Source organism: Centroberyx affinis, unplaced genomic scaffold, assembly GCF_046629955.1.
Source record: "Centroberyx affinis isolate AG114_WGS23_722 - 3 ecotype Tasmania unplaced genomic scaffold, CSIRO-AGI_Caff_v1 ptg001560l_1, whole genome shotgun sequence".
In the NCBI taxonomy this organism is placed as follows: Eukaryota; Metazoa; Chordata; class Actinopteri; order Beryciformes; family Berycidae; genus Centroberyx; species Centroberyx affinis.
This window is the reverse complement of record NW_027280011.1, coordinates 54,191-82,131: the sequence shown is the minus strand read 5'-3', so window position 1 is coordinate 82,131 and position 27,941 is coordinate 54,191. Positions and strand designations below refer to the sequence as shown.

The 27,941-nt window shown below is 40.7% G+C and overlaps 1 protein-coding gene across 4 annotated transcripts; it reads right to left on the bottom strand.

Moving 5' to 3' along the window:
- Positions 1-201: 201 nt before the first annotated feature.
- sec14l8 (SEC14-like lipid binding 8) lies at positions 202-27,886 on the bottom strand. 4 transcript variants are annotated; one of them, XM_071527651.1, is made up of 14 exons: positions 27,860-27,886; positions 26,388-26,433; positions 25,921-25,968; positions 23,137-23,212; positions 15,362-15,405; positions 13,428-13,490; positions 13,040-13,228; positions 12,427-12,522; positions 12,264-12,324; positions 11,915-11,998; positions 11,059-11,165; positions 5,653-5,792; positions 4,315-4,484; positions 202-3,589 (listed from the first exon to the last, which is right to left on the bottom strand). In XM_071527651.1, exons 2-14 carry the CDS (start codon positions 26,418-26,420, stop codon positions 3,441-3,443), a joined length of 1,260 nt encoding a protein of 419 aa, XP_071383752.1. In that variant the 5' UTR covers positions 26,421-26,433; positions 27,860-27,886; the 3' UTR covers positions 202-3,440. The 4 variants fall into 4 exon arrangements, with proteins under 4 accessions (XP_071383752.1, XP_071383753.1, XP_071383754.1 ...); XM_071527652.1 differs by having other exon boundaries at positions 27,864-27,875; XM_071527653.1 differs by lacking the exons at positions 25,921-25,968; positions 26,388-26,433; positions 27,860-27,886 and adding an exon at positions 24,692-24,809.
- Positions 27,887-27,941: the final 55 nt, after the last annotated feature.

The following is a 27,941-nucleotide window of genomic DNA, read 5'->3' as shown; positions in this document are numbered from 1 at the left end:
CAGTCTTCTTTTCAAATTTAATGTGGTAATGATTTATTGATGTTAAAATACTACATGTAGCACCTTTAATGACGATATTTGTTCGGCAAAAAGTTATGAATTCTGTGCTTTACAGTGATTTCAGAACAGCTCAGAGGCATTGTTGGGCACAATGCAGTAACACAACATTGTATTAAAAAAGAACAAACACAAATGTTCGATATATCTTTGAATTTTAATTTATATTAATTCAACAATAATAATATAACAGATAAATGTTATTCTTCCACCGATTGTTATTGAGAACTTTTTCTGATAAGCATATTCAGCCTGAGAGCATGTGGTGGCTGTTTCGTTTTCACACTTGTCTGGGACTTGTGTAGAAACATGTTTCAATTTCAAGTAAAAAGGTTACAAAAGCACGCACATCCAAACGCAATGAATACTAGGTGCTGGACAGAAGTAGCCTACATGTGAAAAACGGAAAAATTGAGTCCGCAGACACATGTTGGTATACCAACAAATGTTCATGTGAGCATTATTTGGTGTGCGGACTCTATTTTTCCGTTTTTCAATTTCAAGTAAAACAATAAGAAAACTCCATGCAACGATTGCCTACTGCAAGAGACAGTGCGCTTTCACTTGTACTTCAGTCTGGTGAGCTTCATCTTCAGTTCACTCTCAATATCTCAAATGACACAAGCTGAGGATCAGCTGAACAAGGGGATTAGAGTGGCCTAGTGGTTAGAGAAACTGTCCTGCATCGTGAAGGCCCTTGGTTCAATTCCAAATATCTGCCCTAATGTCCTTAAATGACAATTCCAGCATGATTGGAGTTTTTGCTCACCTCCTGTATTCCGTTACTGTTTCACATCACCGTTGAGCATATGTATGAGTGAGACCGTATGAAATATTTGCTATTTTTCAAGGTAAATTACTTTGAAATAAACGCTGTCTAAATATTAAGAGGTACTCCCAGAGAAGAAGAGGGCGCCAACTTTAAACTATAATTATGTAAACTCAATTTTCCGCTTAATTTTACGGATTATATCTGGCGGAAGTGTCTTGCTTTGGTTTGTCTGCTGGCTTGAACAGGTTGTGCTTGATAGAAGGCAGGTCCTGATGTATCCAAAGAGAACGTCAGCTATTGTTTCAAAGAGAGAAAAAAGCCGCAATTTGGACACGTAATGACGTTTGGAAACTTTAGCTGGCTTTGTTTACAAGCAGAAAGCGGAAGAAAAGGATCATTCATGGTTCAACGTCAAAATGTCGGCGTAGACACAAGACCCACACAAGACCCATAGGCAAGACCACAAGACCTGTGATCGGTCCGCCTTGCTTTTTATCCGCTTTGTTAGCATGAAAGTAATAAAAACTTGACACTGTCATCTAGCGTTTCAGCAATCTACACACAGAACCACCAACGCAGATCTATAAATGCTTGCACCGCCATAGACACAAGCTACGCTAGCAAGCTACGGCGCCGCTTGAACACAAACCTATATCTCAGCCATAAGACGCCTCCTCCTGTCTCGTCTCGGCTCTCTTGGTGTTCCCAAATGTGCACATTAAAGGAATAGTTAACCCAAAAATGAAAATTCTGTCATTATCTACTCACCCCCATGCCAGTAGAAAATCAGGTAAAGTTTGTTAGTCCATAAAACAAACCGGCCAAACCGGAAGTCTTGTTTCTGCTAATTCGAGCTAGTCTTACCTATCGAGGCCAGGTGCGCGCAAACGTGACGTATTTTGAAATAACAGCTAGAGTGGCGATTTCAGCTAAATAATGGTGTAAATGTCTGTCTTCTCAAGTCAATTTGGGATCTGCTGGCTTCAAGAGACTTGGATTATCTTGGGAGACCTGCACAGAGCCGTTTTGTGGTTATTTTCTGTTATTTTTTGAAGTCTGAAGCATGGTCTGAAGACAGGTCTCCGGCAACTGCAGTTGTTTTGGAGAAAGCTGCATTGTACTTCTTCAGGGGATCTCCGGGACTGTCTTATGGACTAAGAAACTTTACCCGATTTTCTACTGGCATGGGGGTGAGTAGATAATGACTGAATTTTTATTTTTGGGTGAACTATTCCTTTTACTATGAAATGGTGAATGGAACTTCTTTTAAAAGTTTATAGCCTGATATTACCGTTCTGATGCAACTTTGCCAAACACGATTGTCAGCTTCTCATTCACAGTGATGGATTACTTTTACTGACTGAATCATAAGTCTCTGGAGTTGTTTTCTATTCTGTTTGGAACTGCCTGGGAGCGAATGAGCCCCAGAGGTTTGGCACAACAAATTTAAAACGATCATTACTTGCGGCACATGCCTGTAAAAACTATCAGAATTAACAGGAGAATTAAAGAATTAAAAGGATGGAAAATGAACCAAATGAGCAAAAACTCAAATCACACCGGAATTGTCCTTTAAGATACTGAAACCCTACCAGCTCCCTTCACTCAAAAAGATCTATTTTTCTTTTGGGGATCAATAGTATTGCAAAAAAGAAAGGAGTTAGTATCCTGACAATTTAGATATGAAAATATTATGATTTACTTATCTATTTGGGCTATCAACCACAATCTACATTCAATAATTGTCTGGTGAGTACAACATCGTCAGAGGACATTAACAATTCCGATTAACATGAACAGTACGTAATACTGCATATTCTTTGAAACATGAATGCATATGATTTTAAATAAGCAGTATTTAACACTAATTATTCTTTGACAATTTGAAATTAAGGCTTTATGATTTTACCAGATAATCAATCTCATTTCATCTCATAAATTTTAGAAATAAACTGAAAACAGAGAAATAAATATATATGCAAAGGGGATGTTATCCACACTTTAAAAACTCATAGCTGAGACGAGGAGAGAGGGAGAGGGAGGGAGGGAGGGAGAGAGAGAGAGAGAGAGAGAGAGAGAGAGAGAGAGAGAGAGAGAGAGCGATATATCAAAGGGTCATCAAACATTCAGATCTTGATATTGATCAGATTCTTTATTTCTTGAGGAGGACAGGTGTTGGCAGCATGTAATTTCCATGGCTGCAGTTCCAATTCACATCAAGTGTCTCAGGCTGTGCTTTTAGACCTTTTTCACAAACATGGCTGACGTACTTCCGCTTAGGTCAGTTCTCACCATTGGCAGCAATGTTAAAAAGCCAACTTTCTGTCGGCTTAAACTCTGTCTGTGATCACTCATTTTGTGTTTCCACATACATACAGAAACAGAAAGATATGTCAGTGACAACACCTGTATTGTGTTATAAGTCTTAGACGACAGAAAGTTGGCTTTTTAACATTGCTGCCAATGGTGAGAACTGACCTATACCCTGCTAAGACAAAGCGGAAGCCCATCAGCCATGTCTGTGAAAAGGGTCTATTAGTGGCGACTAATCAGAGCTGGTCCAGTCTACCTGACAACAGTGAGGTGGGAAATTCTGCCCTCTTCTTGGTCATTATTGGCCGTTGCTGCCTTCATTTAACCGGATGCTAGTCCCACCATTGGGCTGCGGGGACTGCACCTGGTCCGGTAGCAGGACCTCCACAGTAAAGCTGATTTGCTTGGCCTGGAAGATGCTGTAAGTGTTGTCAAATCGCAGCACGTCTGGGGAGACACGCAGAACGGAGAGCAGTTAGCAATATTTATACTGTTCTCACTGTGTGAAGACACTGAACAGCAAGCCAAACTCCATCCAATAAATACAGTGATGTTGTTGCAATTCCTTGGTCACAGACAGAGGTCAATAAAAGTCACAGATTATGTAATGTGCCTTTACAGTTGCCATAAAGTATTCAGCCCCATAAGGTTTTTGCACACTGATTTTATTATATCATGCTTGGATTACAATGATTATCATGCACTCACAATGTGACTATAACGCATTTATTATATGTTATAATGCCTTATGAGCACCTTTTCATGTTAAAGGGAAGGTCCACTATTATAAAATTGAAACATTTTTACAGAAATCAGCACCAGCCTCCTGTTAGCATTTGTTAGCAATGCTAGTGGAAGTCAATGGGGTATGAAACCATTGCTTTCGAAATCTCTTTCAAGTGCTTTGAGCATGTTCTATTACTATTACTACAGCTATGGAAGTATATGGAATGGCTAACAAGTGATTTTAAGAGGTGTGGTGTCATATCCCATTGACTTGTGCATTGCTAACAAATGATAATGGGAGGTGGCTGCCGATTTCACAGAAACACAAGCTCTAATGTAAGAACTTTTGGCAGATTCTAACGGGGGGGGCTTGATTAGTGATTGATAGGGTAGGCTTATAAAATCGCTGAACCTTCCCTTCAAGTGTCACTGCACAGCCTACTCACAGACTCCTGGGCGTTCGCAGGTCAGCGAGCCGTCCTCAGGCACTAAGTGGGCGTTGTAGCGCTGGCTGAGCACCACCTCCTGCATCTGAGCCGCCTTCTGCCGTTCGCCCTTCTTAGCCTTCAGGAACACCCCAAAGCCAATGTCTGCCCCCTCGCTGGCAAACTGCCACCTATGAATGGATGAAAAGGACATATTAAATAAATCAAATCATGCTTTTCTGATTTTTTTATGGACTTAATTTATAAAAAAGAAAAAAATTAAATAAAAAGGAAAAATAGAGACAATGGGAAATATTCACTGTCTTCATTCATTAAAATGAATCAGCGAGGCAGAATACTGCAGCGCAAAATTAAAAACTACCAGGTTCAAGCAGTCATTTGTTCCTGCTGCCATTAATGTCTTCAACAGTCAGTACTGAATTTTATTTTACAATCTCATAAGTTTTGTACTGTGCAAATACTTTTACTGCTACCATGACTTGGACTTGAGTCAGACTCGAGAATTTTAATTGCTTGAGACTTAACTTAATGCATGAAGAGAATACTTGAGACTTGACTTGGGTTCTGGTGACTTGGGACTTGACTTTGACTTGTACTTTGATGACTTGAAAAGCTTTCTGAAGTCTTGACAATGACAAAAGCTCTTGTGTTTGTGTAAATGACTTCGTTTAAAAGTGATGAGATTTGTTCCATGACTGAATTTAAATTCTGTTTTCTGAATTTGTATGAAATGATTGAATTTATTGAAGTTGAAACTGATTATAGAAATCAAACTCTTACCAAGTTTTTATCCTATTAAAACCATATTGCATTGAAAAGTCCTACATATTTAATTTTTTTTAAGGTAATTAAATTGATACTGGACTCTTGATTTGTTCTGACTTGACTTGGAGTTCTACATTTACACTTGAGACTTGGCATTAATGACACGGACTTGACTTGGACTTGACTCGGTAATCTACATTTAGACTTGGGACTTGACTTGAGACTTGTGCCTCAAGACTTGAGACTGACTTGGGACTTGAGCAAAGTTGATTTGGTCACACCTCTGCTACCAACCTTTTTAGTTATTTTAGACTATAACTACTGTAGTCCTAACTATTTTAGACCTGTAAAATGTTTTCTTAGAACTGCTGCTAGTTGATTTGCTTCTTGTTGTCAATGTTATTGTTGTTTCAATGTTACTGTGTATGTATGTTAGTGTACTATGGACCAGATTAATTTGCTAAATGGATAAATAAAGTTAAAATTTTAGACCCGGTCTCATCTCGAACTTGACTGGACTTGTTCTTGGGACTGACTGGGACTCGACTAAGGCGGTCTTGACATCCAGCTGACCTGAGGACGCAGCCGGGGAAGAGGATCTCATACTCCAGCTGCTGGGAGGAACCTCGACTGACTGTCAGACACTGCTCATAGTCCACCTTCACATGGTCCCGCACATAGTAGGAGGTGGGAACCGGGCCTACATGGTTGATCTGGAACAGGGACACATACGCACATGCAGAGAGTTAGAACATGGGCGTTAAACAGTTAATGTGGGAAATGTATATATGAAATGTTGGAATAGTTTGAGGGGGAAGAGAAATGAGGATAAAGAGAAAGCGTGACTTACTGCGTCTTTGAGGAATCATCTATCTATAAATGTTTCTACTTTCTTCGTTTGCACAAAATTAGCCTCTTTAAACATTAAAAGCTTTGCCGTACAAACGAAAGCACAGAGTGTTTGCTCTTTTCCACTTTTCTATTTATTCACTTCAAACCAAATCAATCAAGTTCTGAGAAATCCTTAACAGCACTGGAACCAGCAGGGGGCAGTGAGTGTCTAAATATGAAATCAGGAGAATGGGAGGCGGTCATAAGGAGTGCAGTTTCAGTTGACTCCAGTGGGCGATCAATCAATATTTACATCGCAGAAGGCAGACAAAGCTCGAACACACACCACCATAATAGGTGGTGTAACAAAAAAAAACTCTTCCTATGTGACCTTTCATGTGCCTTGTACCTTTCTTGACCCCTCTTAAAGTTACACAACCTTACGTACTTAAAGGGAAAGTTCAGGAGTTTTAGAAGCCTGTCTGTCTGATCTCTAAGTTACTTCTTAGCGATGCTTAAACGGTTTTGACACCCATGTTTTTGTTTCTGAGAAATTGGCACCGGCCTCCTGTAGGTGTTTGTCAGCAAAAGTGAGAGAGGTCAAGGTGGAATGAAACCATTTCTGTCAAAATTGCAAACAAAGTCCTTTCAAAGAAACCTTTCAAACTTAATAGGAAAACCACCGCACACACGCAAAGACTCAGGAAAGGTGCTGGAAGATAGGCAGTACTAAGAAATGAAAACAGCTTCTATGCACTTTATCATAGCGAAACATTTTTAAATTAAGTTGTCATAGCTGCAGGACCGGAAACTTAACTGAACCCCAAGGAGGAAAGTGGGAGAGCTACCTCACAAATAAGATGTAGAAAAATGCATACAGAAAATACAAATTCCAAGGGAATTGCGCTGACTGGAAGTGGGAAGAAATCTCCATCAAAGCCTGGATCAAGTCTTTCTTTACAAGTCTACTTGAAAGCAGAGTTTTATTTATAAAATTTCAAATGTCAAAAATGTCTGCAAGTGCAAACATTGGGCCCTGAAGTGGTGCCAGATTCTTAGAAACAAATGCACTAGCAGCATGAAAGAAAGAAAGAAAGAAACAAGCATCTTTTTTTCGAACTCCTCGAAGGATTACTAGGCCTCCAAAAATCCTAAACCTTTCCTTTTATCAGTCATTCACCAACTTCATCCATCTCTTATCATGAGACTGCATGGTGAGATGAAAGTCCCCCTGCCTTGTGCTTCACATTAGAACAGAACTACACAAGACCCTGGAGGCGTGTCAGCGACTGGTATCACACGAGTAGCAACATCTTCAGTTCAGTTCAAATTATATTTACACATCAATACCTATAAACTACAAAAACAATACAGTACGATGACAAGGACGAGAACAAACAGCTAGCTCCCTGTCCCTGCGATAAAAAAAAAACCCAGAAGAGTTGAAAAACAAAAAAAACGATTTGAGGCTGAGCGTCTCATTCCTTGAATCTTGAATGCGGGCCGCTCCAAAAAAGGAAATGAAATTCTCTCCTTCTCTTCCTCAGCTGTCTTCGGACCAATTATTTATCTATAGAGACAGTGACAAATGTGGGGTCAGTTTTCTCGTCTAGAAAATGATCGATTAGCGAGCGACTACTCAAGCTGCTGTTGTCTGCAGTCAAGGCTGCCAGCTGCTGGGTACTAAAGTGTCTATGAGCATCCGATGGCTGAAGAAACAGCCAGCGGTTTGATGGTGTATCTTGTGCCCAGGCCATATTCCTACGCTGCAAGGCAGGGCTGCATTGGGGACAAAGTCTAAGTTCTCACATGTTTTTAGTATTATATTTCTGAAGATTTGTCTCATGCAAATCCAAACATTGCTCTTTTCCAAACCTCTAATTCCAAAGAAATAGCCGTCCATGTGGAGTAAATCTACTAGGCTTGAGCCAATCCATTTGAAGAAGTTGATCAAATCCAGAAATCTGGTCAATGATTGCCATAACAGCAAAAATCTCTCCACCGCAATGTCATTGCAATTCAAAGTCAAATGTATTGATTAGCCTGCTATGGGCAGCCAGTCCAGACTGGTGCTTGTATTGTCATTGAGCTGCTGTGATAAAATTGGCTCATTCATGCTTAATAGGATCCTTGCCACAGCCAATATTAACAGCTCTAACATTTTGGGATCCAGTGTTTTAGAAAACTCCAAAATGGGTGACAAACTCTCATGTCAGTGTGTTTACGTCAGACATTTCTGCAGCCTGGATGTAACATCACATTCTTCTAAATTTTTGATTTTCTATAATTTCTGCCTCATCAGACAACAAACATTTGGGAGCGACAGGAAAAACTGGTGAGATGGGGATTGACAAATAACAAAGTTGGCCAAATTTAAACTCACAATACTGTATCTGAGGTGCGTGGAGTGATGTCAGCCAGCCAAGCCACCGGGACGTCCCTCAGCAAAGCAAAGCTACCGTCTTCTAACTACATGAGCAGATCTGGAGTCGCGCTAGGGCTGGACAATATGGTGGAAATCAATATCACGATAATCATAAGGATTTTTTTCTATATCGCTATATATGACGATATGGCTCACGTAAGCAAAATCACGTTAAATAATCAAATTAATGTTCATCATATTGAACCGAATGGTAATGTTTGGTGTGATGTCAAACTAAGCTGAAATTTTCACATAATATTCCTACCATACTTCATTTTGTCTGAGTTTCTAAATAAAATTTGCTTGTTCTCATCAGTTCAGACAGCAGAATTGTGCGTCTTGATATCCCAAAATCACCATATCATCACAATATAATCCCACTGAAAGAGACAATAAACGATAATATTGAATTATCGTCCAGCCCTAAGTCGCACTACGCAAACCACTAGAATAAAACTACCAACACTGGCATCAAGGCAGGAGTCACAAGCCAAGCTCACACCAACATGTAGAGTCGATAAAACGCGTAAGCCACTCCACAGCCAGCCTGCTTACCGTATTTCAGCAATGGGTTGCGGGTCTATCGGTTATTTTGACTGCTACAGGTGGGCCGATCATGCTGTGATTGGATTTTGACTTGTATCCGTTACACCGACTGGTGCTACTTGTGTCTGACAATGTTTGTGATCAGAAAAGTTGCCCCAGACCCTTTAAAGGCAGTTGGCTATATGCTGTAGCTCTGAGTTTATCTTCTGAGTAATGTTACACAAAGAAGTAAAACAGTTAAATTTGGTATACATACAGTACATAACCACTTCTGGGCCAGTCTGGGCCATGACTTCAGGGAATGTGTGACCGATTAACATTTGAAAAAAAAACATGAACACGGTGGACAGGTGTTCATTTCAGTCCTTTGATCTGAGGAAACCACTTTCACTCAAGAAAAGCCAGTAAAAATACAAGCAAGTGCCAAGTGGGGAGATGCTTCAGCGACCCCAGCCAGAGTGGAAAAGCCCGAGGTGAGATCAACATGTTAGCTGTCAAAATTTCAACAGAGGTCTTACAAATAGGGCAGAGTTTAATGTTCATGAATGCGATCAGACAAAATACCTGGATGGATATTGAAAGAGGAAAGTAAGGTATAGACCTACAATCATTGCCTTTCCTTGTCTCTTGCATTATTTTAGTGCAGCCATGGCTTTTCTACGTGATTTCTCACCGCACACACTGCAACAAGGCAAATGATTATGCAGATGAGCTTGACAACCAGATAGTAAGCCTGCGACTAGATTTTTAAACAAGTTTCACTCATATATTCTAACAGCTATTATATATACACTCAACAGCCACTTCATTAGGTACACCTTGCTAGTACCGGATTGGACCCCCTTTTGCCTTCAGAACTGCCTTAATTCTTTGTGACATGGATTCAACAAGGTGCTGGAAACATTCCTCAGAGATTTTGGTCCATATTGACATGATAGCATCACGCAGTTGCTGCAGATTTGTCGGCTGCACATCCATGATGCGAATCTCCCGTTCCACCACATCCCAAAGGTGCTCTACTGGATTGAGATCTGGTGACTGTGGAGGCCATTTGAGTACAGTGAACTCATTGTCATGTTCAAGAAACCAGTTTGAGATGATTTGAGCTTTGTGACATGGTGCGTTATCCTGCTGGAAGTAGCCATTAGAAGATGGGTACACTGTGGTCATAAAAGGATGGACATGGTCAGCAACAATACTCAGGTAGGTAGCTCAAAGTGTGCCAAGAAAATATCCCCCACACCACTAGACCACCACCAGCAGCCTGAACCGTTGATACAAGGCAGGATGGACCCATGCTTTCATGTTTTTTACGCCAAATTCTGACCCTACCATCTGAATGTCGCAGCAGAAATCGAGACTCATCAGACCAGGCAACGTTTTTCCAATCTTCTATTGTCCAATTTTGGTGAGCCCGTGCGAATTGTAGCCTCTTGCTCTTCTGCATACCTCGGTTGTAATGAGTGGTTATTTGAGTTACTGTTGCCTTTCTATCAGCTCGAACCAGTCTGGCCATTCTCCTCTGACCTCTGCCATCAACAAGGCATTTTCGCCCAAAGAACTGCCGCTCACTGGATATTTTCTCTTTTTCGGACAATTCTCTGTAAACCCTAGAGATGGTTGTGCGTGAAAATCCCAGTAGATCAGCAGTTTCTGAAATACTCAAACCAGCCTGTCTGGCACCAACAACCATGCCATGTTCAAAGACACTTAAATCACCTTTCTTCCCCATTCTGATGCTTGGTTTGAGCTTCAGGAGAGTGTCTTGACCATGTCTACATGCCTAAATGTATTGAGTTGCTGCCACGTGATTGGTTGATTAAATATTTGTGTTAACGAGCAGTTGAACATGTGTACCTAATGAAGTGGTGAAGAGAATGAAGAGTGTATAGGATTATACTACTTATAATAGGCCTGTTTGCAGTAGCTTGCCTAATTCATAAACAAGTTAGGTCACTTATAATAACGCTAAGGGAATGTAAGCTCATGAACTTGCCAATTTTTGAGTCATTGTTCTCCAAATATTGATAATATCTCAAAATGATTACAGTAAAAAAGCAGTATCTGTAACGGATACTCGTTTCTTCCGATTTATCGGCCCACCTTAGTAACAGCGGGAGAATCCCCACCCATAGGTGCGCAGGGTGGCCTGCTAATCGTAACGCAGACTGACTCACCCAGGTCCGACAGCGGGGGTCTCCGTCAGGATCAGTCAGTTTGCCCCCGTACATAGCAGGCAGCTCCTCTGGGTCGATGTACTTCAGTAACATCTCCTGCCAGTTGTCTGTACAACCACAGATCAAACAATGAAGGTGAGAGAGATAACAAAAAAAAGAGAGAGATAGAGGTTATTCATTCAAATTTGAGGGGGAAACTGCATGGAGAAGCTGGTGAAGCTGCTTTTAGTAATTAAACTCCCAGTTACTGGAATAAACTTCCAGATGCCCTGAGATGCGACTCCCACTGTCACCTCTTTTAAAAGTAGGCACAAAACATTCCTGTTCTGTGGCCTTCTGTATGTAGGTGTAACAGGTGTTATTATTTTTATTATTATTTATTTATTTTATTTATGTGTTTTATTATTATCCTTACTTACCTATTTTATCTTTCTTTCTAATGTCATTTTATGAGTTGATAATGTCATTTTACTGCACAAATTCTGCATTTTTTCGGTTTGTGCTAGTGTTTGTTTTTTTGTTTTTTTTAGCATTATGGCTTTAAGGAAGAGATTAAAGATGCTGGATGCCATTTTTCCCCATCAGCGTTTCACTCTTTCCACCATTTCCAGAAACCGGGAGAACAGCGCCCTCTTCCTGTTTTATGCCATACAGCATCTCCCTTTGTGCCGTAAAGCGATCCAGCAGATCTCCCGTGAAATTGACACATGATGGCGATGGTCTCGTTTGTTTATGGTATTTATACTAACGTCTCAAACTTAATGTGTTTTACTGATCTTGTTCTTCAAGAACTGTAAGAGGGCGAATCAGCCTCCCTGACAATTAAATTAGGGTAAAACAGGCTGGGCTCTCTCACCCCCCAGGATGAAGATCTTTTGCCGCGTATTCTCACACAGGAAGTGCTTGACAAGGTTGTAGGCCACAGGGAAGAGTTTAGGGGCTGCAGGGAGAAAAAGAGGGTGTTAACTGACTTCAACCGACAGATGCAGAGAACATTAACCAGCTAGCATTGTCACAGTTTGAAGCAAAACTGCCCCTTTAAGATCAGGGTGAGAACAGGATAACAGCAGTGATCAAAACAAAAACCCAGGAAAAAAATCAATGAATTCCGCTCCTCATCTGAATTATCAATTCCTTTAACTTGCCCGCATCGAGGATTATCTGCTCCGTCTTCATAGCTAGTGATGGAGAAATGGAAAACTTACCTTTAATGACAAACAGTCTTTTCAGCGCCTCTGGGTAGTTGTCTTCAAACATCTGGAGGAGCTGGTGACGCAGAGGAATACATTTGGAGGCGCTGACCAACTTACTTCAAGTCTTACTTTTGTGTGTGTGTGTGTGTGTGTGTGTGTGTGTGTGTGCGTGTACCTCTCCAAATGTCTCAATTGCAGGTTTCCACAAGTGTTTGAGACCCAGGCCTTCGACATCATAGATCATGGTGATTGACTCCACGTTCCTCCCCAGCTAGAGGAAAACAAGAGTGATGGGCAGAGGAAAAAAAAAAACAAAAAAAAAAAACAGAGTGAGAGAGAAAAAGTATGTGTGAGAGAGGTTTAGGCATAAGTCATTAGTGTAACCTATAAAATTTAATGGGGGATGTGTGTGGTGGGCGTGGCTGATTATGAGGGGTGGAAGTAACAAAAATTAAATGACAAACATAGATGTGATGAAAATGTGAATTGAAAATAAGAGTGATGAAATTTTGAGATTGCAAAATGAGTGATAAAATTGTTAAGCGATTTGATAAATCCTAAAACGATTTGATGATAATAGAGGTAAACAGAGCCATTGTCGTCTATCGTAGGCCTCTGTAGTGCAGTGGCTTTGCCGTGTGTTATTTACTAATGTGTTGCGGTTCTGTCGCCCTCTAGTGGTCAGAGAATCACTTATTGCAGCTTTAAAGCCTCTGGAAACTTCACATCAGTCACACATTAAATATCCACCTTAATATGAGCCACAACACACCAGCCTTTCCTCTTACCCTCTGGGACTGGAGGCTGCAGTCCTTCTGCAGAATCTCACAGTCTCGGATCTTGGACTTGATGAAGTCTTGCTTGGCGGCGGACAGGAAGAGGCCTTTGGGATCCATTGGTCCGATGACATCGTACCAGATGGGACTGCCCTCGCGATCATGGCCGCACATCCCTCCCGACAGATACTTCTCTATCACCTGGAAACAGCAGCGGACATTATAATGTCAAACAACCTCGGGTGTAATTGATTAGCTGTGGACTGAGGCTTTGCTAAGAATATTCATGATGCTGACCGCTAAATAGAAATCCGCCCAAAAGGTAATGAGGTACAGTGTTATTTGAGAGTGACCTTAAGTGCACTGAACCTATTGGTAACCAAAGTTTAGAGTGTTTTACCTCTGGCGGACGCCATTCTGTTGTTATTGTGTCTACTTTCATCTGTTTCCTGAACTCCAAATGCTGGAAGAAAAGACGGGTGCTTGTTAACATCAGTAAAAGTGTTTGTCATAGCAGAGCACACAGACATACAGTAGAATGTGTTTTTTGTTTTTATCTTTCTTTGAACATAGAGTTTGAGTGTACAATGGCAGATCAGCTCATGCAGCCGATTTAAGTGGCTTATGAGGTTTTAGACACCTGGTGAAAGTAAAACCCGCCCCATCAGCAGGAAGGGGATCAATGGTACACAGTCGTACACACACTCACACACATGCACACACATAATACACACACACAAAGGGGAAAGAAATGTTCCACATATATCCCATTTATGTTCATAGACCGATTTCATGTATAAAATTGTTTGTTTGACATGGCAGACATTTCAGAAACAATTAGCTACAATCAAAATTTGCCAAATATGAAGCATCAGCTCAGTGTCTGCACATGTTAAATATTGTTAAGGATAATGTGCTGTGACAAACTGTAAGGCCCTCATGTCATTATTCTACACTGTCACTGTGATTATTAGTGGGTGGACATCTGTTCCTCACCCAGTCACTGGTATTCCTTTATTCATGAGGATATACTGTAAAAGCTCCTCCACTAATTATATTTTTATAGTACTCAGAACTGTGCAGAGTATATTTTTATATTTTGAGAGTAATTTCTGGTGACTGTCCCTCAAGTTTATAAAGAGTAAGAGTTTCATCATCATCTTGCAGAAAATAATTTAAATGTAAGGAACTACTGACTCTTACTGAGTTTTTAGCCATTTTTAGGACTATAACATGAATATACTTGAATTTGCCCATTCTTTGACTGAGATGATTGTTGTCAGACTCTTCTGATATCTCTGCACACACTTTACCACTTTTTTAGTATATTATGCTACTTCCATCTGCCCTGCTTAGCAATTCTGCCTACATCCATGGCCCCTATGTGTGCACATGACCAATACACATGCACATGACCTGTACATATATATTTTTGGACACAAGCCAGACAGTACATATTTTCTGTACTTATCTGTATGTACGCCGCTTCCATCTGTAAATACTAAACACTGCACATTTTGCATGTCAGGACTTTTTTCTGTAGGCATGTTGCCTCCATCTATACGTTTTACAAGGTAATAGCTAACATTGCACATCCTGCACACATTTCTTCACATACAGTATGCTACCTCCATCTGTAAGTCTGATAATGTGAATAGCCTATAATGCATATTTGCATGTTGGGGCACATTTCTGTATATATACACTGTATATATGTACTGCCATCTGCCATCCATGAACATACTGTATCTTTATCTGTATTTATTCAGTTGCTGTATTACTATATAGACAGGCTTTGCAGTCGTGTCACACAACTCTGGTTGTACATTTAGAAATGCAATCAAAGCTACTGAGGCCCAAGAGCTGAGGACCTCCAATACGGCTGCCAGAGAGTGTGTTACATCTCCTGAAAGCCCTCTTCATGTTTGGTTGCTGTAATTCTACCTGCAGTGATTCTACACACTATTCCTCTTATTCCTATCTATATCTTATCCTCTGCTGCTGTAAAACCCCAGTTTCTCCACAGGGGTCATAAAAGTTTAATCTCATCTAATCTCTCATCTACAGCTATGCCTGAGTTCATGTATGTGCTGGACTAATTATACTTTCACAATCAGCACTTTTATGCAACACAAATCAGCCGGTGAAAGAGCCGGCATTGTGGCTGTGCCCCTGCTTTCAAAAGTCCATTGTCTAATGTGGAAGAGGGTGCAATAAACAATTTGCATGGACTTTGTGGCAATTCTGCAAGAGCTCCACACATGCAGGTGTAGGCTACAATACAGCAGCTTTAGAAATGTCCCATCCTGGACAACAGAGAGTGTGGAGAGTCACCTTTCGCAGCATGGCCTCAGACTTCTGGATGTTGAAGTTTCTGGCTGAAAAAGATTAAGTGAAAAAGAGTGAGAAAAGGGGAGGGAAGTGTGAGTAATACACAGAAATCCATTGTCCATAACTGATGTTAAATATTAAAATGTGTTTTTTGCCAGCATCAAAGGAGTTAAAAACACAGCATGGTATTACAACACACTGCCTTTACTCTTTTTAGGGACAATCACTGTCCTTGTCCCCCTCCCAGCCCGTCACTAATGGTAGAAACATGACTGACCAAAAACCGCAAACACACCAGATAAAAATGGACCCAGTGGAGAAAACATCTTTGGTGCTGCTGATGCGAGACACATTCCCCTCTAGCAATGGACTTTAATTTCGACTGATCTACCCAACTGTCTCCAACATTTTTTAATCGCTATGGAACAGTCTCATAGAGCAGACACTTTACTACTTTTATTTTATTGTCCCTTTCCTTTAATATCGTTTTTCCTTCTTACTTTAATCTCTTGATTTTACCGTTTCCAATTTCTCATTTTTAACTTGCTTTTATTAGGTAATTATACGTTGCAAAATCGATGGACAAAAGAAAAACGGTATGAGACCAGTAAGATACGGTATGTCCTTCACAAATGTAAACTACCCTAGGGTTTGTTTACAAAGAGGGTGACTACATAATAATCTTGATTGCGGGTGTAACACTAGGCCTCCTAGGGCTATTTGAAAACCAATAAGATGGACAACAGCCCATCCACAAACTCCATTACAACTCTAAAACAAGTCAATCATTCCGTCAGTAAAGTAGTGATGGGGTTGCCAAGGTCTTAAATGATCAGACGTTCTGCCTGACAGCACGACTGACCCAGAATAGAGTGGACACACAGCATCTAATACTCTATGTAAGGTGATTAGCTCGGCAGCTGACAGCAGCACTGACCGAGGCAACGATGACCCAACAACCTGCACTGCTGCCGGGAACTGAGACTTGCACCCAACTCCGGCAATGAATTACACTTAATGCTCCATTTTGGCTCCTCAGATTGAAAGTATCCCAGTTGAAAGGGCAAAGCAGGTTCTGTCAGTAGACTGAGTCATGTTGTGCTGGGACACTAATAACTGTTGTGCTCCAATGTCGCCTCACCTTAACTGATGCAGCTCTATTTACGCCCATCCTGCACTCACCATGCTGTCCACTGTTTCTGCTGCCATGGCCCCAGCCGCTCGCTCGGTCACTGGCTTAGCCACTTGTTTCCTATCCAACTCACATTGTCTGACAAACATCAAAACACTTGTTAAGCCCCTGGTTCTCTCTGCACTGTTTGTGAGCTACATTCACACAGCCTACGTTTCTCTGTTGTATTTTAGTTTCGCCTGATTTTGACGAAACCTGGGAGGAATGATGCATCTTGCATACACATATCCAGCTATCCTTGCAAATTATTCTGATTGGTGAAGTGGGAATAGTCAAAATTTTAAAAACTCAAACATGATATCTCAGACCCCACTGGTCCAGTTTTGAACTCAGAGGGATGGTCCACTTTGGCTCCGTGTTCTGGTGTATAAAAACGTCACACTGGCTGGCCTGATAAGGGCAAGATAGTTAAAGGTCCAAATGTCGAACTTTGAAAGGCAAAAACTGTTACACCACCAGTTTGAATTTTGATTAAACTTGAAGAGACGATGCATCGTGTTACCAACTGGCCCAAGGACTACGTGCATCAGTTGTTGAACGACATCTTTACTGTTGCCTTGTAGTATTTACCATGTTACGCTGTGCCAGAATTTGATCTTGAGATTGTCCATTTTTTTTTATTTACTCATGGATGTTTCAGGCAAGATGCCCTGCCTCAGGGCAAGACTGAAAAAAATACAGTTTAGAATAAATACACAGTCCTTCTTTAAACATTTGACTTAAAGCTATTTGCTTTTCTGTTAATTTGTTGGTTTTATTGAATTAAAGCCCTCGTCGCCAACCCTCCACATACTTCAGTTATGCTCCTGGTGTTTACTCATGGGGAAGTTTGCAGCATAGCTCTTGATGCATGGATAAATATTTGGCATGTTGCTTTATTCCAGCAGCAGGGAGAACAAAAAGGAATGGAGCAAGTCCACAAAGTCTAACTGTTAAGTGATGGATGGCAACTAATGGTTAAATGTAGAACGGGACTCTCAATTGAGATAATGACCAGCAGCCTGTTGCTGCACCAGCTGATCATACACTCTAGTTTGTAAAGTCTACACTAACCATTACATTGAAACTAGTTAGTTTGACACTAAAGCTGTGTCTTTGTTTAGTTGCAGTAGGAGGTAGGTGTAAGTTTTAAGTTGTAACTTCAGTCTACATTGGAACTATTTCAGTTGTTGCAACCGTTAAAATTTTACTAACACGTAAACTCTGACTTAATGAGACTTTACGTTCAAACTAGCCTACGTTTGAACTGAAGTTTAACTGGTGCAACAGGCTCCAGGGCTTTGGGCAAGACCAGTGGAGTTTGAGTCAAGACCGGATCTAAAGGGTTTCGAGACCAAGTCAAGACCAAGACCAGAGCAAATCGAGTCCTATTCAAGAGCAAGACCAAAATATACAATAAAAATGTATTTCCAAATGCAAAACTAATGATTATGGAGTTTGTTAAGGATCAACAGAGATGTAGATCTATCTGCAAATCCACTCTGTATTATACCCTTTCGACATCCAATTAATCAATGCATAGGAACTCACTAATCTACAGAAGCACACAGAAGTTCAAGGGCGATTACATAGTGGGCTTCTCCAGGTAAAATCCCTTAAATTGTTTGTAGCACTGGGGAGAATACAAACCAAACATCAATAAAATTACACATTTTTAAGTTTTTTTAGATAGAAGGAAAAAGCCGAGACAACATCCAATAGTAGCCAAGACAAGTCAGAGTCAAAATAGACAGGAGACCGAGACAAGACCGAGACGTCAGAGAAGCGTCTTGAGAACAGACTCAAAACCGAAAACGGACGTCAGGGTTAGGCATCGTATAAAAGGTCTATCTCACTGAACTCTGGTACAGTCTTGCACAATGTAGGTCAGGACACTTTCTCTTAACGCGGCCCAGTACAAGTGACACGCCAACGAAAAGACAATCACAGATTTAATTGCCACCATATAACTATAATCTGTCAAGTCGAAGTTCTTTAGAGACATTTATCTGCAGCTTGCAGTCTGAGTCATCTGGGAATTGGCACACAGTTTGCTTCGTTGGTTCCTCTCAGTAACTAAATCTAGAGGAAGAGGAAGGTTGTTGGCCTCTAGTACATCCCTCATCTCCTGCCACATTGGATGGGAACTGCCTCTCTATAGGCCCTTTTCACATCGTCACGGTAACAGCCTGAGGAACCAGTGCATTACAACTTCCTGTGGCAACTTTATTTTTGCGAAGAGAAAACTTCCTAGATCCAGGAGTCAACAAAAATAGTCTTTGTATTTCATCAGTGTTGATTTTGGGAAGGTTGTGGAACAGGGAGTTGTAATGCACCTTTGCAATACAGAAGCTGTTATCATGACAATGTGAAAGTTAGTTAGTCAGCTTATTGTCCTCAAAGAGGAAATTCTTTTCACAGTTGATGCACACACAAAAACAGTTAAAGACATGATACAAAATAGCATAAAAATATAGCAGAAACCCAAAAAACACACTGACATTATACAGTGGTACAGAGACAAAAACATACTGACATTGTACGAAAAAGTTACAAGAATGGTAATATTCACTGGGACGGGGCGGTGTTCGTATTTAAAGCTTGTATGGCAGAAGGGACAAAGCTCTTGCTGAAGCGGGCCCTCCTGCACATGGGTACTCTCTATCTACGACCAGAGGGAAGGAGGGTGAAGCGACGGTGAAGTGGGTGTTCTGGGTCCTGTGCAATTATGTGTGCTTTACGGGTCAGAGTTCTGGTGGTACGGTCGGATAAATTGGGAGTGGGAAGACCGATTAGTTTGGTGGCAGAATGGGTGATTTTTAGGAGTCTGTTCTTAGTGGCAACTGTCAGCATGTTGAAAAAGCAAATGGCACCATACAGGAGAACTGGCTCAATGATACCGTGATACAGGAGGAGGAGGAGATGGGGTTGGACGGACAGATGTTTTAATTTACAGATGGCTGAAAGTCTCTGTTGGCAAGCTGAAGTTATTGTCCAGTGTGATTCCAAGGTATTTGAAGGCCTCAACCACCTCTACCTTCTCTCCCTTAATTATGGTGTGACTGGGGGTATGATCTGGTGTTGCAGAAGGGCTTATTAGCAGTTCTTTGGTTTTTGAGATGGTGAGGTGTAGAAAGTTATTGTCGCACCATGTGCGGAAGTGTGATTTTTGCAGGGATCTGTACCAAACAAAGATGTTTTCTTAAGTCTGTAGAATATGATGTGTAGGCCAGGACATCTCTGCAGTACGACAATATTTAATTTAAAATGGTATTTTGACACACATTTCGCCTTTAACAAATATTGCGCCTCCTGCGATTTGAAAATTGCAGTAGGCCATATTGCGATTTCGATAAAATTTCGATTAATTGTTCAGCCCTACTGGATAGCGTTAAAGGCAGAGCTAAAATCAATGAAGAGTAGTCTGGCATGGCTTCCAGGGGTGTCCAGATGTTGTAGTAGATAGTGCAGGAAACAGGCCAGTGCATCATCTGTGCCTCTCTTTTGCTTATATGCAGACTGGAGGGGGTCCAGGGACGGTGCGACGTGTGGGAGGACGATGTTGAGGACCAGTTTCTCAAGACACTTCATTATGATGGAGGTGAGGGCTACAGGCCTATTGATTTAATTCAGATGGGTGGGGGTTTTTTTTAGGAAATGGGATGACAGTTGAGGTCTTCCATATGACTGGAATTGTGGAACTGCAGAGAGATCTGAGGAAGAGGGAGTAGAGGATGGGTGATAGTTCCAGGGCGCAGGGGCCCGGGGGCCTATTGAAGCTGGAGTGTTAAAGAATGTCAGCTCATACCCCAGATCTGTTTCGGGAAAGTCAACGCAGTTCCTATAAATTTTCATATTCATGATTTCATTGAGTTTTGAGGCCCTCTCTCTATCTCTCCTCTCTCCAACCGCTGCTTCCAACAGCGTGTGAAACATGAAATCCTCACAGGGAAACGCAGCCGCAGTGAGAAGCAAATTAATTTGATGATTTGGAGAACAGTAAACTCAAACAGGCAGAGCTGGTTCCCCTTGAGCTCTGGGCCGATAATCTGAGACATTTTAATACATTTCCGTTTTGCTGCTCTCTATATCGACGGTTGATATAACACAAGAGTGATGCATTCGATCTATTCCCGGTTCACGAAAGCTTTTACGTTTGCTGTTCTTAACTCCCGGTGTCTGGTAGCTTTTTCCTCTGCCACACAGGAAGAGATGTGTTTTGCGTTTCTGGCTTGTTTGGAATAAACAGCAGAAGAAGAACTGGGTAGTTAGTATGAGCAGCAATAGCCACCATGGCTGAACGGAAACTCAAACCGCAACAGAAAATCCAAGGAAAAAGACGTCAGTCCCGCCCACACTGTTTGATTGACAGGTGATCTCTGGGAAGAGCAGTGCAGAAACACCACAGCAATGAGGCTGAGCAACAAAGATGGAGACAAAAAAAAAAAATGGGTGAATTGCATTTGAATTTTCTCAGAGTAAAAAAAAACGAAACTCTGAAGACGGTCTAGTGAGACCAAAACGTCAGCAAAAGTATTAAATGGTAATAAGCTGCAAGAACAGTGTGCGGGATTCTTTCTACTAAGAATTTTTTATTTCAGCACAATACTACTTGTGTGATTCTTTATCGATCCCCATGAGGTCAGAGGTCAGGGTCAGCTATACAGTATGTGCGGTTGATTATGACTGCTGACCGTGAGCCATCTTGGGGTTATTTGGTTTAAATCAATAAGATGGGCAGGCCGTCCTTTTCCTCTCTCTTCCCACAGCTTCAGTGAAACATGAAACCCACACAGGAATAGCCTACACAATTCACGGTGAAAATAACTTGAATCATTCAGAGCATACGGCGCCCCCAAACAGGCCGCCATTGTCCAGGCTGGGAGCATTAACCCCCGACCCGCCAGAGGGAAAGAGGCGCTTCGCGGCCTCTGCGGTTACTCAATAAGGCCTAATTACCAGAACAATACACACACTGAGACGTACAGTACAGCAGGCGGCCCTCGCTGCCACAAATTAGGACTCGATTCCCTGTGCTTCAGTGTTCTCAAGACCTGGAACCCTTGCTGTAAAAGATTTCTGCCCGGCTACGAAAGATTAAGACGAAGTGAAGGAACGGACAGAAGGGCTGTCGTCCGTCGCTGTCCAGCTTTAATGCGATTAGCCCTAGATTAGGATGATACACAGAGTGCTACAGCCCTCTGCTCCAGGCCTTTGACACAAACAAGACCGGCTTCCCATTTCCTCCTCCAGTCTGAGTGTGTAACCTGCACCTGCACCTGCACCTCCACCTCCACCTCCCTCCCCGGGGGGAAATCAGAGGCAGAGGACCGGTCAGATTCAGTCTGAAACACACCCGGACATACGATCACTTCCGGTTATCGGTCTTGGCGTGACCGAGCAACCAGCAGTGGTGGAAGAGTACTAGAATGTCCGACTCAAGCAGAAGGACTGTTACTTTGCTGATATTTTACTTAAGTACAAGTAAAAGTACCAGGGTAAAAATCTACTTAAGTAAAAATAAAAAGTAGCTCATTTAAAATGTACTCAAGAGTAAAAGTTACTGACTTACTTTCTAGAAAAGAGAACGCTGTTAGTTGTGATCTTTTTCCATGTGATTCTAAAAAGGACGAGGGGACAGAGTTCAAACTAGATTCTTTTCATTGGAAAAAATTGGAAATTAAAAAATAAAGCGCACAAACAAAGTAAAGCCAGATTTCTCTTCTCGCTGTGAATGGATCCACAATTTGTCAGTTTATGATTGTCCAGTTTCTGATGTTTATAGAGCAGTGATTCTCAAACTTTTTCATATCAAGGACCCTAATTTAGTCCACATTACACACACAGACTCCCATTTGATGAGATTTTGTGTCTCTGCCCCAAATCTGAGAATATTTTTATTGCTAGATATGATTTTGTCCAGAATCCCATGACTGTCTGTATTGTAGGTAGAGAGATAACAGTGAACCTATGATCAAAACAGTCATTCTTCTACATTCTCTCATTGTGTGAACTTCTTGTAAATGAAATAATGCTGAAGTTTAACAATTCATCAATTTGCCGGGGACCCCCTGGAACCCCCTCAAGGACCCCTGGTGGTCCCCGGACCCCACGTTGAGAACCACTGTTATAGAGAGACACAAAATCTGTCCTCTGTAACGGATGTGATTTAAAATGTAGCTAAGTACTGTACTTCAGCAAAAATGTACATAAGTAAAATAAAACAAACTGACTTTAAAAACACTCAGAAAAGTACAGTAACGTGAGTAAATGTAATCAGTTACTTCCACCCTTGATTACAGTCTAACAGCTGCCTTGATGGTTCGTCACGGTTTGAGCGTCGTGTTCAGATTTCGAAGCGTTTTCTCAAGCAGAGTCGTTCTCTTTCCCAATCCCACCGCATCTTTCACGGTGTTTACAAATGTTTCATCACGTCCTTTCATCACGTAAGAGCGGCTTACAAACCACCGCAGCTTCTCCTTACTGCAGAAGCATGGAGACACTGACAGTTTGGACAGACTGGGAGGGGGGGGGGGGGGGTTATATAGTGAATTGTTTGCTTTAGTTCAGGTCAGCAGGTGCCTGGTTGGTTGGTTTTCATCCTTACCTCTGAGCCACCGTAGCAGGAAGTGGTCATGCTGGGCAGGAAGTTGAGGAAGAATGTCTTGTATCCTCTCTCGAAACTTTCAAGAAAGGAAGACAGAGAGGAAAGAGTTTTGAGAGATTTGACCGTCAAGATTTGCATACAGGCAACACTGAGGATTTCAACACATTAAAACAGAGCTGAAGGGAAATCTTCACCCTGCAAAAAAAAACAAAAAAAAAAACAGTCTTGAGAAACACTTTGTCTCTCTTTAATGTCTCTTCATTTCAGATCATCAGGTTCCATTACCTAACCCTGCTACAGCGTGTGACTTGATGACTAATCATTTTACATGCTCGAATCTGAAAATGGTCAACATTTTTTTTTTTGCACCAGTACAAAAAAAGCCAAGACAAACCCACAGGACACATTTTAAGTTTCAGCTTAGTGGACTCTAACATTCACTTTGCCATATTTGTCTTTCATAAAATTAATAGAATTCCCCTAAAAAAAAAAAAAAAGAACTATAGCAGTCCTATAATACATTTTAGGATACTATACAAATATAAAACTACAAGTATTTATAATATACTATAGGAATATCACAGTGATACCATAGAAGATTAAGAAAAATACCATACAAGTATTTATAATATACTATAGGAATATTATAGTGATACCATAGGAGATTAAACAAAATGCCATACAAGTATTTATAATATACTATAGGAATATCACAGTGATACCATAGGAGATTAAGAAAAATACCATACAAGTATTTATAATATACTATAGGAATATCACAGTGATACCATAGGAGATTAAGAAAAATACCATACAAGTATTTATAATATACTATAGAAATATCATAGTGATACCATAGGAGATTAAGAAAAATACCATACAAGTATTTATAATATACTATAGAAATATCACAGTGATACCATAGGAGAATAAGAAAAATACCATACAACTATTCATAATATACTATGAGAATATCATAGTGATACCATAGGATATTAAGAAAAATACAATACAACTATTTATGATATACTACAGGAAAATTATAGTGATGCCATAGCAGATTATGAGAATACCATAAAGTAAAATAAGATCACTATAAACTCACTATTGAGAACAACAGACACACTGTAAGTCCCTATAGGAATATTATAATGACACCGTAAGACATTTTAAAACATACCATACAACTATTTCCAATATACTGTATGAATATTAAGGTGATACCACAGGAGATTTTTATTTTTTTTTAATATCAAGGAAGGATAATATTGGATAATATTGCTATAAAAACTCACTACTGAGCCCTATTGCAGGTCCCTGTCTGAAAATTATAGGAATAATATTTACAGTATGAGTCGACAGCTCGCTACACACACACACACACACACACACACAGACCCGCGAGAAAAAAAACATAAATATGCTCTGAAAAAAGCATAAGGCAACGCAGGCAAATCCCGTGGTGTCACCTCAAGCATCACATCAGCCCGTGTCAACAGCGTTATGGAAACGATTCATTTATTTATTTATTTATTTATTTTATACGCAAACTTACCTGCTCCAGCGCTTCAGCCTGTTTAGGGCTGAGGTCTCCAACCCTGCCGCTCATGGCCGCGATCACAGAGAGAATACCTGCAAACTGTAACGCGCAGCACGCTTAGGTTTCATGCGTCCCTGTCTGACTGTCTGTCTGTCTGTCTGAGTGAGAGAGAGAGAGAGAGAGAGAGAGAGAGAGAGGGAGTGTGTGTGTGTGTGTGTGTGTGATGCTCAGGCTGTGCGGGGGCGCTGTGGCTGCCTGTCAGCTGTCATGCTAAGTAAAAAAAAATAAAAAAATAAAAAATGTAAACACGCCACACGCCCCGCCCATCGAGACGGTGCAGCCGGCTGGCTCCACCAAAGATAGGACAAAATGAGAAGAGGGTTATCTGAGAGGAGGATGAAGCACAGACTAACCTACTGTTTACTTTGCTTATATTTTTACATAAGTAGAAGTTCTGGTGTGAAAATCTACTGAAGTAAAAGTTAAAAGTAGCTAATTCAAAATGTCCTCAGAGTAAAGGTTTCTGAGTTGCTTTTTTAGAAAAGAGAGATACATAATACATGGGAGGGGATGGAATTATTTTTCTGTTACTTAATTTATTTATTTATTTTTTTTGTTATTTAATAATTTTATTGATGATTAATCTCTTGTTACATGCTTTGGCAATATTGTTTGTTTGTGAACTGTCATGCCAATAAAGCACCTTGAATTGAATTGAGATTTGATCTTTTACATGTTAGATTTGATCTTTCCCATGTGATTCTAAAAGGAGAGAGGTCAGAGTTCAGACTAGATTCTTTTCACTGGAAAATCTGGAAATTATAAACTAAAGTGCCCAAACAAAGTAAAGCCACAGTATTCTTCTCACTGTGAATCACTCCATAATTTGTCAATTTACGATTATCCAGTTACTGTTGCTGATGGAGCCGCAAAATTTGTAGTTTTGTAATGGATGTGATTGACGGCTGCAATACTTAGGTAAAAATGTGCTTAGTAAGGTGGGGAAATGTTGGCTAATTAGTTCCTTCCACCCTTGATATCAGGTAACAGCATAAATTACAAAACACTAAGCAAACTCTGCAATGTAGGCTACTCTGTTCTGGCTTCCCATCTGGTCACAGGATTTCAGGATATGTTTACAGAATTTGAGGGCAATGCAACCACAACTATACCACTTTTTTGATGTCTTGAACATTGTGGGGACTTGAGAACTTAATTTCCCATCATACACTTGTCATAGGTACCTTATCAAATACATCCATCTCTTCCTCTCCTTGATGTCCGATGGAAATCTGTAAAACAAGTCATCGTTTTCTGTGTTATAATGGTCAATCAGGTACAAAACATACCAATAGTAATGCTACCTTCATCTATCTATCTATCTATCTATCTATCTATCTATCTATCTATCTATCTATCTATCTATCATTAGCAAACCCAACAGTAGGCTACATGAAGTTTTGGTACGCATCATCCCAGAACTTCCAGGATGGCTGCTATAGCTGCACTTTTGTGTCCTATGCTACACACATTTGTGACGTCAATTGTACCCAAGTCATTTTAGGAAAAGACAAAGGAAAATAATACATTTATTTTATTTATAATGTTTATGATTTGATTATATGAAGATACACTTCTTGGCATCAGTGGGCAGCTGTGCTGTAGCTCTACAGCCCACTGGATGTGGATTCTAGTGAGACTTCTGCTTTACCTCAAACATCATCTTGAATCTTGCAAACATCATCTTGACACAGAGCCTGGGAGGGAAAAGTGTGTTTCATGATAAAGTATTGACCATATATAAATCATGCGCATAAGTTGCATAAAAAGTGTGAAAATAGATGTTAACCATGCACATGTGCAAATAAAAACATAACTTGCTGACCCAGCAGAGCCACACCAGCCCCTTTACTTCTCTGAGACGAGATGCTGGAGCACTCTGACAATGCAAATCCTCGCTACTGATCAACTACAAAGTCTATCTTCAGAGGAAGAAAAGGAAAAATCTTCCCTAAATCACATTAAGACGTTTAAAACAAAACAGCCATTGTTGGGATGTAACTGCTGTCCTGGGTTCAAATCCTTTGTCCTGTCTGGATGCCTTTTCTTAATGAGCCACACCTGGTCACCTGGTCACACTATCAGGGAGGAACAAAAAGCTGCAGCACACCGGCTCTCCAGGACCAGAGTTTGACACCCAGTTCTACACTATCAGCTATCTGATAAAGGTAATGAGGTAATAAAAAAAACAGCTATATTGTTGTTTTGTGGTGTATTTTTCTTATTCCCAGGTAACTGGCTAGACATAGACAACATGAAGTTGTAATGAAGACAACACATCGAGATATTTCCAGAGCAGTGGAAATATTTTCACTGATCTAAAACATTAAACATCAACTGCAACGTCAGGTTTTGGTGTCAGTCCCAAAGAGGGAGGGCTTCTTTCAAGAGCCGCCATTTTGCACCAACGTTCTATAATCACACAGAGAGAAATCCATTGAATTTCCCCACTGACATCAGCCTCGATAGACCAGAATGCAATGCATCCACATGATGCGTTGTGGTTTTGGGCAAGACTCTCACGTGGTTCACGTGATTCCTCTTCCCAAATAGGTAATCTTTGGGACAAATCGGGACTCTCGCACTTGCGCACATACAACCACAACAACGACCAAAACAAATATTATTGGATTAAGTTTGAGCCAAAAAGCATCATAACTGTGATTAAGTATATTGCTACTCACCAAGACTATAGACTACATTACGTTTTACCCCGTTTGGGGATTTATATACCAGGCAGTAACGATATTTGCACTGCGCATGCGTAAAATTGAAACAAGCGCAACTTCCCTTTGCTTATCAGAGCTTCTATTGCACAGTGCGCTATCGTAGTTTACCAAGAAACAAAATATCGCGCTAAAACAAATACAATAATCCCTGTCGCAGAAACTGAAATATCTGACTGAAGCTCTAACTCTCCAGCTGACGCAGTAGCGGTCTGATCTGCGTCATGACTTTTAAGCAAAGAGGGAAGTAAAATCGATTTAATCTCTCACTTCGCTATATTCCTCTCTGGCTTTACATGTCAAACACACCATTGTAAACAACATGTCCGTGTGTGGACGGCTAGCGAAAATGTTGAAATTAAACGTGTGTTTCCCCGAATATATGGCAAAAACATACCTACTATCAAAATAAATGCAGCTGTCAGATAATTGTTTCGATAATTCCCACAAATCCCCACCAGATGGCAGCCTCGTTTCCA

Bases quoted from the DNA above. Each gene is read 5' to 3' on its own strand.
- sec14l8 (XM_071527651.1), bottom strand. From the start codon at position 26,420: ATGATGTTTGCAAGATTCAAGATGATGTTTGAG. The intron at 15,406-23,136 runs GTAAGGATGAAA...AATCTTTTTCAG, and splicing joins CCTGCTACGGTGGCTCAGAG to CCAGAAACTTCAACATCCAG. The intron at 12,325-12,426 runs GTACACGCACAC...CTGCGTCACCAG, and splicing joins CAATTGAGACATTTGGAGAG to CTCCTCCAGATGTTTGAAGA.